The sequence below is a fragment of the Notolepis coatsorum genome (assembly GCF_963971535.1).
Source record: "Notolepis coatsorum genome assembly, chromosome: 8".
NCBI classification, from domain to species: domain Eukaryota; kingdom Metazoa; phylum Chordata; class Actinopteri; order Aulopiformes; family Paralepididae; genus Notolepis; species Notolepis coatsorum.
In genome coordinates this window covers 81,154,608-81,173,476 of record NC_140172.1, presented here as the reverse complement: position 1 = coordinate 81,173,476, position 18,869 = coordinate 81,154,608, and the positions used below count along the sequence as shown (strand labels likewise).

The window sequence follows — 18,869 nt, the reverse complement described above, 5'->3', positions numbered from 1 at the left end:
ATGCTGCCCCCTGTGCCAATGAAAATGCCCCCGCGTGCCTAGGGTTGCCTACCCCTGCTATACCATATGAACTGTTGCCAGTCAACCTATCACATATGAACTCTGTTGCAACCTACTGTATACTATATGAACTGTTGCCTATACTCAACCTATACCATATGAACTCTGTTGACTACTCAACCTTACAACAACAGGTAAGCAGGAAGGGTACTCTTTCAGCTAAGTAACAATGTTCGTCAAACAGTGTTGAGCCTGGGTGCTACAGTCTTGAGTGCATAGTAGTAAAGACATAATAGCATAGTAGGTAATATATATAGGCAAGGAAGAGTATTTAGTAACAAAGTGCATGATAGTAAAAGACAGTACAAAGGTTACTAAAAAAATATATATATTTAATTTTCTTATTTATTTATTTTTCCATTTCAGATATTGATTGAATAAATGTTTCAAACTTTCAATCAATATCAGTTGACGGCGGAAAATTGGTCGGGTTTAGGCTGTCCTGACTGTGGTGGGAAGTTCGTTCCACCATTGTGGAGCAAGAACCGAGAATAGCCGGATTCTCTTTGATGACGCCCCCCAGAGCTCGGATAGGAGTGGGTCTAAGGCGGCCAGAAGATGTAAAGTGGAGGGGTTTAGGTTCTGGTTGTTGCGGTCATGTGAGTGAAGAAGTTCAGCCGGTCATCAAGGACTACACCTAGGTTCTTGGCGATTTGGGATGAAGCCACAGCTACATTCTCCACTTGTGATCGAAAGGTCGGTCAGCAGAGAGGATTTGGCCGGCAGGTGAAGTAAGTTTGAGGTGGTTGGTTGTCATCCAGGCGAAAATGTTGGACAGGCAGGCCGAGATCTGCTCAGAGACTTGGATATCTGAGGGAGGAAAGGAGAGGAAGAGTTGAGTGTCATTGGCATGGCCCTCAGCTCTGAACTCGGCAGAATCTGCACCTGGCTCGCTGATAACAAACTATCATTACACCTGGGTAAAACAAAGTCCATTCTCTTTGGATCAAATAACAAACTCAGCAAGGCCAAAGGCTTCTCTGTTACAGTGGGTGACAATATTGTCACAAGGAAAGATGAAATTACCTACCTGGGTTCCATCCTAGAGGCAAATCTTTCCTGTGACAAAATGGCAACCAATGTAATAAAAAAAGTCAACCAACAAACAAGATTCTTGTACCGGATCTCCTCTCTGGTAACAGGAGCACTCATACAAGGGTACTACGACTATGCTTGCACCTCATGGTACCAAAGCACCTCAAAGGCCCTAAAAACAAGACTACAAACATCACAAAACAAACTGGTCAGACTACTGCTTGACCTTACTCCTAAAACCCACCTCACCCCTGACCATTTTGACAACCTAGGATGGCTTAGAGTAGACGACAGAGTACAGCAACTTGCAATGGGCCTGGTCTACAAGATACAATACCACTAAGATACCCATGTAGCCTACATGTCGAAATACTTCCCAAAGGTCAGTGAATTCCACGACCACAACACCAGAGGGAGTTCCACAAATCATGTTCAACCCAGATTCGGCTCAAACAAGGGACTAAACACGTTTCGCAATTATTATGCCACTACAATGTGGAACGCCCTACCCACAGCCGTAAAATAATGTGAATCCCTACCCTTCAAAACCTCTCTCAACAGAGCACCTACGGGTGGCTGCAATTCGAAACTGGCCCGGTAAATGTCCAACCGATCCCCCCACCCAACCCCCTCCAATGTACAGTTTCTTCCCCCTCCAATGTATATTTTTTTATGATCTCTTTCTCTTAAACAGTACTGTATATTTGTATATCTTGTATGTCATAAATGTCTTGATGAATTGAAAATGGGGGACCCTGCTGTAAACAAGACGAAAGTCTTTTTCTGGTCTCCATCCCCTTAACAATTGTTTTTTATTGAGCTGTACTATATTGTACCCATTCTGCAATCTGTTAATAAAGTTTTCAATCAATCAATCAAAGCAGTGATATGAGAAGGCATGAGACGTGATAATGTTACCCAGAGATTTAGTGTAGAGAGAAGAGGAGGGATCCAAGGACCGAGCCCTTGGGAACACCTGTCTGTAGGTGGCGGGGAGCTGACAGGGTTCCTCTCCATGATACTAGGTAGGAGCGGTTGTCAAGGTAGGATGACAGCCATGCCAGTGCAGAGCCTACAACTCTGGATGCGAGGAGGATCTGATGGTTGACTGTGTAGAAGGCTGCTGACAGGTAGAGGAGAATCAGGACGGAGGAGAGGCCTTTCACTCCGTCTATGTAGAGTGACCAGTCCTGAAGCCTGACTGATTAGGATCTAAGAGGTAGTTCTGTAAGAGATCATCAGTGAGCTGGTTGGATACAGCACGTTCAAATCATTTAGAGAGGAGGGAAAGAAGAGAGATCGGTGACGTTATCTATGACAGTGGGGTTCAAGGTTGTTTTTTTGATGAGCGATGTAAATCTACGTAGCTTGTTTTAGGGAGGTGGGGACCACCCCGGAGTTGGGAGAGGAGTTGATGGTTGCAGTTAGGAAAGGGAGGATGTCTGGTGCTATGCTCTGGAGGAGTGGGGAGGGAGGGTAACTGGTCCAGCTGGCATGTAGTGGGACGGTTCAACGTTACCAGTGTCAATGCTTCGGCCTTTGTAATGGGAGAGAAAGATGACAGAGTAAAATATGAGGCTTTTGATTCAGCATTTGGAATGGGTGGGGGTTGGGAGAAGCAACTGCGGCTATTCTCTACCCTTTTCTCATAGAATATGGCAAAGTCTTCGGCAGAGAGAGAGAGGGGGGGGGGGGGGGGGGGTGGAGGACATGGTGATGTGAGGTTCTTAGCCGAGATATTTATTCTTACTGTGTGTGTGTATATATATATATCCACATCTGTCTGTATACACTACATTTCTGCAGTAAGGTGAAAATATACAATTGAGGGAGAAACGGCAAACAGTAGTAGCAACCTCTGGCGTCCCTGTGCTTGCTAATAGCGACCATCATTTATACATCGCATTTTACAGTGAGAGATGCAATCATTTTTAAGAATGAATGTTATTTCTATGGTCTAGGACAGGGGTTCTCAAACTTTTTTATACCATGACCCCATTTTATTATAGGATTCAACGTGGAATTAAGGAATATCAAAATAAAAGCACACGTTGTTGAATATGATCATGCATATTTACTAGAACATTTAATTAAAGCACTATGTTATCAATACACATTTATAAAACTAGGCATTTAGCCAAAATATGTTGCCAAAAAAAATATTGATTGCCAATGCGCGACCCCACTTTCACCTACCCACCACCCCACTTTGGGTCGCGACCTGTATTTTGAGAACCGCTGGTCAAGGACATCAGTACAGCCTAATCAATATGTCTGAACATAAACAACTGTCTGTCAAAGCCAGGAACTAGAGAACTAAGACTCAAACCTGTGATGTGATCAATATATATAACAGAATTATTTTGTGAACACAGAATATTTGCATTACCCAAATGAGCTATATTCTATAGTAGTATTATCAGTTCTGAACTCCAAAAAGTATTATATATTCTAAAATATTAAATAAATAATAATATTAATATACATATAAATCCCTAGAGTGCTTTAACAGTCACTTCCACCATCCTAACACACTTTATTTAGTGGAATGCTCATGTCAAACAGTAACTGACTGTAACTTCCTTGAAACAACCCAAGTACCAAAGTGTTGCACTACTGCCATCTACAGTATTATCATTGTATTACGTTAACATGTGAGAAGTACATCTGCTGTATTATTGTATTACCTTAACATGTGAGTGAAGTATATCTATATCTACTGTATTATTATTGCATTACCTTAACATGTGAGTGAAGTATATCTACTGTATTATTATTGCATTACCTTAACATGTGAGTGAAGTATATCTACTGTATTATTATTGCATTACCTTAACATGCGAGTGAAGTATATCTCTACTGTATTATTATTGCATTACCTTAACATGTGAGTGAAGTATATCTACTGTATTATTATTACATTACCTTAACATGTGAGTGAAGTATATCTACTGTATTATTACATTAACTTAACATGCGAGTGAAGTATATCTAGTATCTACTGTATTATTACATTACCTTAACATGCGAGTGAAGTATATCTACTGTATTATTATTGCATTACATTGATATAAGTTTGAGTGAAGTAGAACATTGCTGAGAGCAAATGTGCTCAGTCAGTCCTTTGCTGGATAAATAGACAATGGCTCCCAAAAAAGCTTCTTGCTGGGCTATCATTGCAAATAGGAAAAATGGATATAGACATTTAAACATATATATATATAATTCCTATTTGCAACGATAGCCTGGCAAGAGGCTTTACACACACAAATATTTCAATACATAATTGAAAATCCTCTCAGGGTCTAATTAATTATTAATCTCTGACATTCCAAGGCATATAAGTGGCCAAGTGAGATGTAACAGTACCTGCTTAATCTTGTAAAGATTATTCTCATGACAAATGAACAGTTCCAAACCTAAAATCCTTAGGTAGACCAATCTGATGTCTCAAATAAAAGCCTATTAATGATGAATCGTTGTTTTGGGCAATGTAAAATAAGGATGGAAGAACACTACCCTTTTAAAATATTTTTTTATTGAGATAATATTAAAGATATTATTAACAAAAAAGCGAGAAGTTATATTAAGCCCCCACTGCTGTCAAATGCAAATCCTATATTTTCACAAAGTGAAGTGAACTGGGTTAGGGTTATTTTCAGATGCCCATGCATTTGATAAATTAAACAATGTGTTTTGGTTTAATGAGTACTAGCGTCATCAACTAGGGATGCACTGATAGCGAACCAATAGAATATCTTGACAGCAAGAGTCCAATACAGAGAGTCATCTGTTATCAGTCAGCAATCAAAGCAAAGATAATCGATTTCATGATTTTTTTTTTATTCCACACAGAAGGATGTTAGATCTCTCTAATAGATTATTTAAATATATTTAAATAATTCTTGTCCAGTTAACCAAAACGAATGGTCTTAAGTCTCTCAAACTCCAGTTTTAAGCAATTGATCATCAGCCAATACTTAGTAGTCACTATCATCATCACCAGTGGAAAAAGAGAGTAGAGTTAAATTTTTTAAAGTTAAAAGTCACCTAAATGATATAAAGAAAATAGTCATCAACAAGCAGAGGTTTTGAGAGATTGTTTTTGATGTTTATGTGATCTTGGCGAGTGCTAGGGCTCTTCTCTCTGTGTTCTGAAACAAGGCCCTGATTAGACTCTTCATCTCAGAGCTGGAGAACTCCATTGCCAAGGGCCCCTTGCCCTCCGCCCATCTGTTGACAACTTCCTGGAGGCTGGCACGCAGTACAATGGCCAGTTCCTTGAAGGCCATCCACTTTCTGACATAGAGGGGCACTTCCTCTTGGTACTTTCTGTTCTTCTTCTCCTCAGGCAGGGGGGTGAAGACCAGAGGACCTTCGTCAATCAGGGACTGACAGAGCATGTGGAGGTGCTCTCCATCCTCGGATGAAATATCCTCTAGAATCATGATCTTGGCCATGACCTCAGAGACGGCTGTATTGAGGAGAGTTCCCATGGCTTTACAGTGGATGGAGACTGGGAGGACATCCTGCCACACCGTGCCCAGCTGCTTCAACTGGTGCATCACCTGTCGGACTGCCTTGCTGGCGGTGGAGTAGTTGCCTTCGTCATCCAAGTTGGAGAAGTTGCGAGCGGTGGACAGTCTCTCCAGTATCTCAGCTCGTTGGACGTTCAGCTGGGCCAGGAAGCACTGGGCGGCCAGTTTCCTGAAAGCGGGCACCATGTCAACGAAGGTGGTGACTCCGTCACTGAGGGGCGCTGGTAGGTGTGGCCTGAACTGGTGACCCAGGGTAAGGAGGTGGTGGGCCAGGTACATGCAGTTGTTATGCTGGACAGCAGCTAGGTGGGGGAACTTCAGAAGGTTCTCTTTGTGGTAGGTGGGCACCACATCTAAGAACAGCTGGAATACATCTCTCACGGTGAAAAACAGCTGAATGGAGCATTGCCTGGAGCTCCCCACGGCCTCAGACATGGTGGCGAGGGCCAGCTCCATCAGCTGCTGTACAGAGGTGCTGATGCGACAGGCAGGCAAGCCCAGGATTCTGTCAGACAGCTGCTTCTCATTCTCCAGCTTCACTTCCTCTCTGGCAGGCGCCTTCTGTTGCCCCTTCTGGCCTGAACCTGAATGGGACAGCTTGGGCAGGGGCAGCTTGGAGTCTGGCATCAGTTTGACAGTGTCGTGCATCTTGGAGGTCATGAGCTTGCGCGCGGCCACGATGACATCCCTGCACTTCTTGTTGGCGAAGTGACAGTTGACATTCCTTGCGTACTCCAGCAGCTCCGTAGAATCCCCCTGCAGGTATCCCATCTCCTTCAGTGACTTCTCAAACTCCTCCGTCTCTTTGATCACCATGCCATAATCCTCCAGCTGATTGATGTTAGTCGGGATGGAGTAAACCAGAGATTCGTGGATGAGGCAGTGGGACAGTTCCTCCCAGATCAGCTCTCCCAGGATGGTAGAGACCATATATGGTCCCGCTGACACGTCCAGTAGGTGCGTGTGGAGTGTTCGGAACACCAACAGCAGCTTGATGTAGACTTGAGAGGGGCAGGAGTTCTCTTCGTGGCTGTCCCCTAGACACTGTAAGGCCAAGGTGGTCCCCTCTCCCCGCTGCTCGCTCACCGTGACCTCCAGTGCTGGGTAGACCACCAACGGCTTCAGTATGTTCTTCAACAGCACCTGACTGAAGAGTTTTATCTTGTGCTGGAGTTCTCCCTGGATGGCTAGCGCTTGGAGGATTGAGCACAGGAGGGTGTGAGGAGCCTGGTCGCCTTCCTTACCGCTGCCCAGGGTCAGCTGCAGCTCTGTGTTCACAAAGGATTCCATGCCCGTCGTCGCTTTAGAGGCAGGTAGTTTCCAGACCACTAGGCTCTTCCACTCATCTCCCAGGTGGTAGATTAAGTTCTCCCTCATGACGGTCAGTTCAAAGTTCAGTGTTCTCGGCAGGGCCTGCTCTTGGTTTCTCCAGGACTTTAGAGATTCCACGCTGCCCTGCATCTTTTGTAACTGTTTGGCTGCAGTTACATACTTCTTTTCCTGTAAGGCTCTGTTGTACTCTTCCATCGCACAGTGAAATTCTGATAGGTGTCCTAGCATGGCCAGAATTCTGCTGTTTCTTTCCAACTTCTGTTTCAGCGAGGTATAATCAGCCACAGCCACATGTATGTTATCCTGCAACTCAGTCCCAATGCAGTTCGTGAGCGCATCCATTTCTCTGGACACATCATTCACTTTTCCCATAAGCTGCTCAGAGCTTTGGAGACTGGGCAGAAATTCACTGTACCTCCTGTTGATCACGTCACACACTTCTGCCTTGGTGTCCTCCACTTTGCGGGACATCTTGCCTATTTTACTGGAGAGGTCCTCTTTCTCTAGTTTTCCAGAGCTAGCAAGCACGTCGGTCACAAATGATGTCATGTTGCCCTTTAAAACGTTTACAAACAATAACACGAGTACACTAATTCAATCAAACCTCCGGTAATATGCTGTGCTTTCCAAACTTAGCCTGTAAAATAACAACTGTTGGCGCTCAGATCCACGTATTTACCCCGGTGCATCAAATAGACGTCATCAATTGTGCGACATAGCGTGCTGGTAGTGAAGGAAGGACGTCGCCAGAGGAGAGGATGAAACCCTAACCCGTTGTACGATTAACGTTAGCTGGTCAAATCAAACTATGCATATCTCTGTTATTTAGTTATTGTAGTTCGCTAACAATATAGCTAGCAAATGTCTGGTTACGTTACGTTACTTGAATACGGTGTTTTGTAGCTTAGCGTTGTCCTCAAGAATATGACCCTGATGTGGTTGTTAGTTACCATACATTTATGTTGATTCCATGTTGATGCGTTAATAATAATAGTAGTAGCCCCGTTCAGGACAATCACAAACCACTACGTAACGTAACGAAGGTTATCCAATCGATTGAATTCAATCAATCAATCAATTCTATAACTTTACTTATATGATTTATTATTATTACTGGACTAACATTTGAGAATGTGTTTTCTTTGTCCCCCATGTCTAGGGTTGAACACCACCGTCATGTTGCTGTCATCTTTAGTTGGAGCCCTGCGCTGCCTATCTGTCTCCCAGCCTGCTCTGTTGTCTCCACAGGTACACAATGGCTTTGATTGATTGATGAACATTTTATTAACAGATTGCAGAATGGGTACAATACAGTACGGCTCAATACACACAATTGTTAAGGGGATGCAGACCAGAGAAAGACTTTCGTCTTGTTTACATCAGGGTCCCCCATTTTCAATTCATCTAGTACTGTTACATCCAGACATTCCAGATCTACAAATAGAGTACAACGCCTGTCATATAGACCCTGGCGTTGGAAACTCTGATTAATAGACATAGTTTCTAAAAAGAGAGTATATACATTATACATTTGAAAGTATATACATTTGAGGGGGAAGAAACTGTTAATTGGAGGAGGTTGGGTAGGTGGGGTGGGCCGTGGGGGGGGGGGGGGGGGGGGTTGAGCTAACTACAATTTCCCTGCACTGGGCTACAATAGCAAACAATAGGCAATCATAAATCCTTTGCAAAAACAACGATAAATGTGCTTTTCTGAGAAGGGAAGCTCGGGGTGTAATCTTACCGGTCTCAGTATGCTCTCCTGTCAAATGTATCGCAGTTCGTGTTTTATGTCGATCCGTAGGACAATCGGCCAAAGGACAATGGAAGCCCGTGAAAGGTGATTTTTGAGCTTTGAGAATTTGTTTTGCCACAACCGTGGGACATTCACATTTAATTTCATTTTTTTTTTTTTTTTTTTTTTAATCTTTTTCCCCCACCTTCTTTTTATGCCAATTCCCAACCCCCTTCCTGGTTGTTGCGCACTTTCCCCTACTGTTGGTCCGAGAGGCCGGAGACTGTCACATGCTTTCCTCCGACGCATGTGCAGCCAGCCGGCAGCCAGCCTGGCCGCGCAGATTCTCACCGGGAGAGTGTAACGTGTGGAAGGTCGCACTACCTCTCTCCAGATCCTACCCTTGCTGAGCAGGCGCCCCGACCGAACTGTAGGGGTCGCTGTCCACAACGCCCAGGACCCACCCATCAGCTTTCCCACCCCTAACACTGCCAATTGTGTTAGTATGAACGACCAGCCAAGCTGATAGCAACGCCGAGAGCTGGATTCGAACCCAGCGTCTCCAGCGTTAATGGCGAGCGCCTTGCCCACTACACTACCTAGCCGCCCTAGATTTTTATTCTTAAACTTTTGTAGCATCAACTGTTCCCATTCCCAGGCAGCATGCGTAACATGACCACAGTTGGAGAAATGTGACTAATGTGTATAAATGTCTTTATAATGCAAATTATGATTGGAGTAAACCATTGATTGATTGAGTGATTGAAAACTTTAATAACAGATTGCAGAATGGGTACAGTACAGCTCAATACATACAATTGTTAAGGGGATGCAGACCAGAGAAAGACTTTCGTCTTGTTTACATCAGGGTCCCCCATTTTCAATTAATCATAACATATATGACACACACGACATACAGATAGACAGTACTGCTACATCTATACATTTATGACATACCAGATTTGCAAATACAGTACTGTTTGTGATACAAAAAGAGTCCAGAAAAGAGAGTACCGGTATATACATTTTGACGTAGAAACTGTACATGTGTTACTGCGTAATGCTACTCACATTAACATAATCAGAGTATGATGTTTACATGGCTTGTGCCATACTTGTATTATTGGCTTAAAGGAACAGGCCAACATTATGGGAAATGAGCCGTCTTCTCCAGAGTCATACAAGAAGATGGATACCAGTTTGGCATAACATTGGTGTGTTCCTTTTTAATGGCATTACAGTCACATTATTGCTGTGCACGTTGATGTAGCCAATGAGAAACTCAACCAGATTTACATGTTGATCAGTTTGAAGGATCTTGTGTACCTTTTTGAAAATGCATTCAAGGGGAAACATTTTATTTTAGCCTTATAGCTTTTCGTAATTGACTGATTGTAACAAAGAAGTTCAATGTATGCATTTCATCCACACACCTGTGCATAAGAAAGGTGGAGTGCATGGTCGTTAGACATGTAAACAGCTGCCCACATGATGAACTCTTACTTTTTGTATGTAAACAATTAGCCCTCTCATTCATTCATTCAGTCACTCAACTGATCCATTCAGTTATCCACACATGCACGATTAATTGATAGGAAAATAACTAGCTACTAAATGGGATTCAGGGGAGGGGGGTTGTTTTTGTGTACTTAGGTGTAGGCTTCATCAGCAGCTTGGCTGCATACTGCACTTTGCCAATGTTGATTCCTAACAAAGCAATAAAAATGATAAAACAACAACAATTGTCCCTTTCCAATATTCAGATAACTTGAACCCTTGTACTGAAGAACCATGTAAGTCGGTTTTGAAATTCTTTGGATACCCCATGTATTTGCAGTTGTAAAACCAATCCAAATCACTTGGGAGTTTGAATGTGATATATGACCAGAAAGTACTCTGTACAGAAAGTACAAATAAAGTTTGAAAACTGAAAAGGTCAAACGGAGTTGGTACTCTTATTAACAACAGGGTTCTCACAACGTCCTTGAAGTGCTTAAAGTGCTTAACACTTTAACTGCCAGAAGACGTTTTAGGCGTCCTTCCCCGCCATGCTCAAGGTGCCGAAGACGCCGTAACTCGTCTTTGATATCAATATTTCAAAAATCTGTGATCGGATTCATATTTCCCATCCGCTGGCCTGAGACCCACCAAAAAGCCCCACCGAACCCTCCAGCGGTTCAAGAGTGCCATCTGGTGGCCGATCGGCGCAATCGCCCAACAGGAAGCCACTTGGACGATGTGCTATTCACCCACACCACTTCCGGGCACTCGGTACATGTCCCGGGACTCGAGCTCGTCACAACACACAGCGATCCGTTGCCAATAACTCGATAAACAACATGATTTGGACGTATATACCATTATACAACCTGAAAATGGTTCATCTGGATAAACATCCCATAATCGAAAACGGTCTACACCACGCTGATCGTCCAACGGCGCGAGGAAGATACGGTAAGATTCAGCGTTATTTTTGAACGTGTTCGATATAAACTGCTCTGATGAACATATGACCCACACTAGATGAATGATATAACGCTGCCCACGGAATTATAAACGATCCCCCGCCCATCCGGTCAACATCATATGATACGTAGAAACTTCTAGAAGTACGTCCAATTGAAATTTTTTATATCGCGCCGATTGCCATCAAACTGTATTTCATCATCAATATAATGCATTTGGGGCTATAGATCACGTTCTGGAGAAAGCTGCAGAAAGAGATGAAAACATACTTATACATTAGACCATATTTTACTATGAATATGTGAATGAAAAAGTTTAACGTTGCTACACAATGAACAATACATATAGGACTTTGAATGGGCCCTAATAATGGCAATCTAGCAATAGGATTTAAAAGGTTATAGCCCTGCAAAGAAGGGGAACTTATCCATAGACAAATAGAGCTGGCAACAGATGGTATATCATGAATTTAACCTCCGGCAGCCAAAGTGTTAAAAAAAAATAAAATCAGGCTTGGAATTCCTTGAAAACAGCCCATTTTTTAACAAGGTGCTTCAAAAGTCCTTGAAATTCAAATCAACCATTCTCATTGAATGTTTTGTTCATCCATGATCAAATTGTTCTATATCAAGAAATCTAAGCCATACATATTGGATTTGATATTTTTTTAGAAAAAAATGCATTTAAAAGTGAATTGTATCATTTTAAAATGCCCATTTAAAATGAAAAATAGTGCTTGGAAAAATACTGGAAAGTCCTTTAATTTCATTTTGCAATGTCTGTGGGAACCCTGTAACGAGCAAGGTGTCGGCGTTGTGTGTTGTGCTTCCAGGGAGCTGGGCAGACGATGCTGATAGCTCAGTCCGTCTACAACACTGTCTGCAGAGGCTTCCTCACAACCGCCTCCCTGGAGCAGAACAAAACCCGCTGGAAAGAGAGAGCGAAGTATACCATCAGGCCCATTGGCATGAAGAAGACCGGAGGCAGAGATCACTCAGGTCAGAATGGACCTAAAAGATGCACCCAGGCCTGGGGTGGAGGCTAAATCTATGGTTTTCGTTAGCCTGGTAGTGTAAATGTAAATGGCTGATGGCATCAAGCAACTTGGATGCATACATTTAATCTACACACTAGTCTGGCGACTAGTTTCTCATGGTCTCAGTCTTCATCCCTATTTTGTCTACGCCTCGTCTTAATTTGATAAGTTAGTGGTCGTGGCATTCTCAACATTACTCTGCTTTTCACCAGAAGAGAGGTGTAGTCAGGGTTCACACAAGGTCCTTGAAGTGCTTAAAGTGCTTGATCTTTTACCAAAAAAAGTCAAGGCCTGGATTCCATAAACGGCCCATTTTTTAACAAGGTGCTTAAAAAGTCCTTGAAATTCGAATCAATCATTCACATTGAAAGTTTTGTTCATCCATGATAAAATAGTTCGGTATCAAGAAATAATTTTTTTTTATCTAAAGTATAACTAATTGTAAGAAATTGTTTTTTTTAAGCCATACATATTGGGTCAGATTTAAAAATAAATAAAAACAGCATTTAAAAGTGAATTGTATCCTTTTAAATGCCCTTTTAACACTTTGAGTGCCAGCAGGGGGTGCCAGAAATAGCGATTGAGTGCCAGCGCTGTAGTCAATGGGAGGGCGATCACATTTGCGAACGCATAAACGATATCTTAAATTATGGCTGTGTCTAATACGCCCGTCGCTTATCAATGACTTGTTTCCTGTCAATATTGTCGAAACGGATTGTTTTTTAATCTGTTCATTTCCGTTTTATACCATTTTGAAAAACGCTTGTTTTTTTAAACTTCCAAATTTCTTTACAGGTTCTGCAGGAATCACGCTTTACTGGAATACACAAAACACATTGTCATTTTTCGGCCTATTTATGAATCGTTTTCAAATAAACGCTAGATTATCGATAGTATATGTGTACTTATGCACGCTAGAGAAGCGGGCTGAAAAATCGATTATCTTTTTTCCTGATCAGCACACACACTCACAGCCACACACACACATATGGGACATGTTGAGATATAGGTGAAAAGAGCTCTGATTATCCCAAGACTGGTAAAATAGATTCCTTACCTCAGATCAGATGTTCTCCAAAAAGATTATTCCAATTCCTGATCGCCATTCCAAATATCGATCACGTTTATTGATCCAACGCTGGGTACTGGTAACACATATTCCACGCTGTTCTGAGGGTGGGCAATGACTGGGATCGTCTCCGGTTACATGCCTGACAAGTAAAATGTGGATTCCCCATCCATTTCATTCAGTCCAATCCAATGGGTGCAATACCATCCGGAGAGATGATAGGGGGCGGTATTTTCCCTGTTCGAGCTCAGACAGATCCCCACTGGTAACGTGAGGCTAGATTGATGAAAAATTAATGGAAATCGATGATAAAAAAAATAACGATTAAATAACGAGATTTCTTGTGGATGGCACTCAAAGTGTTAAAATAAATAATTGTGTTGGAAAAGTACTTGAAAGTCCTTGAATTTCATTTAGCAATGTCTGTGGGAACCCTGTGTAGTATAATTGCCTTATCTTTCACTGTCTTCCAGGAAGGATACGGACTCAGGGTATTGGTGGAGGCCATAAGCAGAGATATCGGTGGATAGACTTCCAGAGGCTGAACTATGAGGCTGGTAAAGAGGACCAGGCCTTTGACGAGAAGGTGGTTGAAGTGCGTTATGACCCCTGCAGGTGAAACACCCCTCCTTTCAACACTGACATTAAATGACAGATAGGATTTCCCTAGAACAGAGGTTCTCAAACTTTTTTATACCACAACCCCATTTTTTTTAGGAATTTATTTTTTGGCGACCCCCCACACTTAATGTATCATGGAATGTCAAAGTGGAATTAATTAATACACATTTATAAAACGAGGCATATTTAGCCAAAATATGTTGCCAGACATTTTTTTACTTGCCACTGTCACCTACCCGCGACTCCACTCTGGGTCGCAACCCGTAGTTTGAGAACCGCTGCCCTAGAATTACCCTAACCCTGCAGCTGAAACACCCCTCCTTCAACACTGACATTAATGCTGCGTCCCATTTCTCCCCTTGGCCCTACCACTTCGCCCTACCCCTCTGTATTTGCGTTCCCACGAAGTGTAGGGTTGTCCCATTTCACTTTGGATCAAGGGGTAGTGACATTTCAGCCCTCCAGATGCCCCTACAAACGGAGTGTGCCTAGATGCAGGCTCGATTTCAAGGGAGAGATGGTATTTCCCAGAATGCAGTGCAAATCGAAAGAAAAATAAAATTGCAGAGCGGTACCAGTAATTTATACAAATGGAAGTATTGATTTCTTCGTAACGAATCATTAAAAAAATATACAGTCAACTCGAATGTTAGTTTTTTACACATATGTTGGATTATGTACCGGTAATTGGTTTGTCATGACAAACAATAAAAAAATCGCTAATTTAACCTGTCTGAACCTCAGTACATCCATATGGTTTCTCTCTCCATCTCTCACTGCTATGCAGAGATGGAACTCAAAAGTTATGAAATTCAAGTTTATCTTTTAAACTATTATTTTTTTATTACATAAACCTATACATCATTATTTTCAGAATTTCAAGACCAATATTAATAATGCATGGAAAGATTAATACCACAATTCATCCAAGACTGCAGATGAAATCCAATATGGCTGGCATAACAATGTTTTTTGTCTTTGGTAAATACTGTGTTAGGTTTTTGTGTATGCTAAGCATAAATAATATACATAATACAAAAGGTTAGTAACATGTAGTGTCCTTTAGTAAAATGTAGTACTTTGTTGTAACTAGTGCTGTCAGGCGATTAAAAAAATGTATCTAATTAATTACTGGATTTGTAATTAATCGCATTTTAATCGCATTAACCATTTTAGGCCTGATATTTTGTATTCTATAATCATATTTCAAATAGCATGTGTCCAGATGGCAGAATTCAGTACTGTATCTACAAAACTCTGTTTAATAATCTTCCCTTTATTCATTTGCTTAGATTTGTGTGTTATTCACAGTAAAAAATAAAAAATTTGAATTGATATTCTCATTTGGTTCATTACAATTTACTCAAGCCTAGTAACAGACACAATATTTCTGACACTGGGAATACATTCCTGAGATCCATAGATGTCCCTAGAATCAGATACCAAGAACATGCAAATGGACCATTTAAAAAAAAAAAAAAAAAGGGTTTGTAAATGTTTATTCTACGTTCTTATGGAATGAATGAGATTTATTATTCTTTTTTTTTAATTCATTTAGAGTTAATTTTCATAACGCGATAATTTGCTGTGTGATTAATTAATCTAATTAACGCGATAAACTGACAGCCCTAGTTGTAACATGTAGCATCCTTTAGTAACATGAAGTACCCTGTTGTATCTAGGGGTGGGCGTGAGTAATCGATTGATCGATTACTCACGGCTATGAGAAAACCCGATCTTAAATTTTTTTTTAGACTTTGCTCTTTTATTTTGAAACCCCCCGACCGGAAGTATTATTGTTGACAACTTGTGTCGTCTGGTTCTGTGCTTTGAGCTAACGCTAGTTAACCCTTTAATCGCCAAGGACGCCGTAACACGTCATTGCTCGCCATGCTTAAAGGGGAACTCCACTTTTTTTGGAAATTAGCTTATTTAACATCTTCCCTGGAGTTAGACAAGAAGATGCATACCTTTTTTGTCTCTGCGTGCATTTTAGCTTTGGGAATAGACGCTCCGTTAGCATAGCTTAGCTTCATCACTGGAAGTGAGGCAGGACAGTAGCCTTACAGTGCCTTACAGTGTATTGCAAGGTCTGACATTGACCAAACTTGATATGCATGACCTTGGTGGGCTCTAGGTCAACTCCTGAAAAGGGGGTCAATGTCAGACTTTGCAATCAAAAGTTAGGGGGCTAATAACCCTTGCCATAATTTCAGTGCGCCCCCTAACTTTTGATTGCAAGGTCTGACATTGACCCCCTTTTCAGGAGTTGACCTAGAGCCCACCAAGGTCATGCATATCAAGTTTGGTCAATGTCAGACCTTGCAATACACTGTAAGGCACTGTAAGGCTACTGTCCTGCCTCACTTCCAGTGATGAAGCTAAGCTATGCTAACGGAGCGTCTATTCCCAAAGCTAAAATGCACGCACAGAGACAAAAAAGGTATGCATCTTCTTGTCTAACTCCAGGGAAGATGTTAAATAAGCTAATTTCCCAAAAAAGTGGAGTTCCCCTTTAATCTGCCAATGACGCCGTAACACGTCATTGAGATCAATATTTCAAAAATCTGTGATGGCAATCATATTTCTCCCGCGGAGACTTGAGATCTACTGTTGATCCCCTCTCAACTCTCCAACGGTTCAAGAGCGCCATCTGGTGGCCGATCGGCGGATCGCCCAAACAGCAAACCGGAAACGGAAACTGGTGCTCATCCAAATTCGGTCCGACCACTCGCTATAGCTCCCGGGACTCCATCTTGACACACTGGATAATCGATCGCTCACCCTAACTCAATAAACAACATGATTTGGACGTATATACTATTATACAACCTGGAGATGGATCGCATATTTCAACATCCCATAATAGCAATCTTTTTGCTCCACGCTCATCGCCCAACGGCCCGAGGCGACTGGGGTAAGTTTCAGCGTTTATTTTTACCGTGTTCGATACAAACTGCTTTGATGATCATATCACCCACACTACATGAATCATCTAACGTTGGCCACGGAATTATAAACGACCCCCCCCCCCCCCATCCGGTCAACATCAGATGATAAGTAGTAACTTCTAGAAGCACATACATTTGAAATTTTTTATCTGGCGCCGATTGCTATCAAACTGTATTTGATCATCAATATAATGCATTTAGGGCTATAAATCACGTTCTGCAGAATGCTGCAGAACACGATAAAAACATATTTATACTTTAGACCGTATTTTAGTATGAATATGTGAATGAAAAAGTAGAACATTTCTACATCCTAAACGATAGATAATTGACGTTGAATGGGCCATAGTAATGTCAATTTAGCAATACAATTAAAAAAAGTTATAGCCCTGCAAAGAAGGGGAACTTCTCCATAGACAAATAGAGCTGGCAGAGGATGGTATAAGAATGTACATAAGCGTGGCAGAGAAAGGGTTAAGCTAGCTAATATTTGTCTTCCTTTGACTTGTTGAAAATGTCTAGGATAGGGCGGCTAGGTGGTGTAGTGGGCAAGGCGCTCGCCATCAACGTTGGAGACGCTGGGTTCGAATCCAGCTCTCGGCGTTGCTATCAGCTTGGCTGGTCGTTCATACTAACACAATTGGCAGTGTTAGGGGTGGGAAAGCTGATTGGTGGGTCCTGGGCGTTGTGGACAGCGACCCCTACAGTTCGGTCGGGGCGCCTGCACAGCGAGGGTAGGATCTGGAGGGAGGTAGTGTGACCTTCCACACGTTACACTCTCCCGGTGGGAATCTGCGCTGCCAGGCTGGCTGCACATGCGTCGGAGGAAAGCATGTGACAGTCTCCGGCCTCCCGGACCAACAGTAGGGGGGAGTGCGCAACAACCAGGAAGGGGCTTGGGAATTGGCATAACGACTAAACAGTGGGATGGGAGAAAAATCTGAAAAAGGAGGGGGGGGGGGGGGGGGGAGCGTGAATATTTTAGGCAACCAACTTGTGTTTAGCGTTTCTCTGATTGGCCACTACGCCCATGTGACCGCGGCAGCGCGAGAGAGCTGCAGCGCGGAAATAGGCTGTCTATTGCCTCGCGCTGCAGCGCGGAAATAGGCTGTCTATTGCCATTCTCTAAGACAAACTCTAACCTTAACCAGCTCCTTAACAGCGCCTAAACTTAACCCTTCTAACCTTAACCAACTCCGAAACAATGCCTAACCTTAACCTTAACCTTAACCAACTCCGAAACAATGCCTAACCTTAACCTTAACCATAACCAACTCCGAAAGAATATTGCCATTCTCTAAGACAAACTCTAACCTTAACCAGCTCCTTAACAGCGCCTAAACTTAACCCTTCTAACCTTAACCAACTCCGAAACAATGCCTAACCTTAACCTTAACCAACTCCGAAACAATGCTTAAAGTTAACATGCCTAAACTTAACCGGCGAAAGAATGCATGTTAAAAAAGAAAAAGAAAAAAAAATTGAAGGGAATCGAACTTGTCACCAACGGACCGCAGGATCCACAGCAAGGCGGCACTACCAGTTGAGCTAGTTGTCGATGTTAAAAAAGGGGGGATTACTGCTACATAATGCTGCCGCGACAGAGCTCCGCGGCAGAGCGGAGCTCCACTCTGCTGCTGCCGCGCCGCCGCTGTGGCGTGGCTAGACGCAAGTTGGGCGTGGCTAGACACAAGTTGGTTGCCTTTAATATTTAGGCGGGGGGGAAAGATATATATAAAAAAATAAAAAAATTCTAGGATACAAATGTTGAGGTTCCGTGTGGACGAAACGTGCATACGATAAAATAATTTTTTCATGGATACATCCAAACTCATCTACGTGTGGACATGGAGAAGTGGGGTCGGGACACACACACTGTCGAGTCTTGACTTTCGGCACATAGCGGACATTTACACATATAACGTAGAACATTTGCGCATATTTCTGCGGTCAAAAGTAGTTAATAAAAGTTAAGACGTATGTAGTACCTACTTACTGGTCATAGGAGTCTTCAATAACATTTGAA

The 18,869-nt window shown here is 42.4% G+C and overlaps 2 protein-coding genes across 2 annotated transcripts in view; one reads left to right on the top strand and one right to left on the bottom strand.

Moving 5' to 3' along the window:
- Positions 1–4,622: 4,622 nt before the first annotated feature.
- zw10 (zw10 kinetochore protein) lies at positions 4,623–7,643 on the bottom strand. Its single transcript, XM_084319862.1, has one exon. The coding sequence runs from the start codon at positions 7,512–7,514 to the stop codon at positions 5,208–5,210; it is 2,307 nt and encodes a 768-aa protein (XP_084175988.1). The 5' UTR covers positions 7,515–7,643; the 3' UTR covers positions 4,623–5,207.
- A 34-nt stretch (positions 7,644–7,677) lies between these two features.
- Positions 7,678–18,869, top strand: part of mrpl2 (mitochondrial ribosomal protein L2) — an 82,841-nt gene continuing 71,649 nt past the window's right edge. The window contains exons 1-4 of the mRNA XM_084320148.1: positions 7,678–7,741; positions 8,125–8,213; positions 11,999–12,164; positions 13,745–13,886. Coding sequence (XP_084176274.1) covers positions 8,142–8,213; positions 11,999–12,164; positions 13,745–13,886 — 380 coding nt within the window. The 5' untranslated portion in view covers positions 7,678–7,741; positions 8,125–8,141. The remainder of the gene's footprint in view (positions 7,742–8,124; positions 8,214–11,998; positions 12,165–13,744; positions 13,887–18,869) is intronic.

Excerpts from the sequence above, each read along its gene's own strand:
- zw10 (XM_084319862.1), bottom strand. The coding sequence starts at position 7,514 with ATGACATCATTTGTGACCGACGTGCTTGCTAGCTCTGGAAAACTAGAG.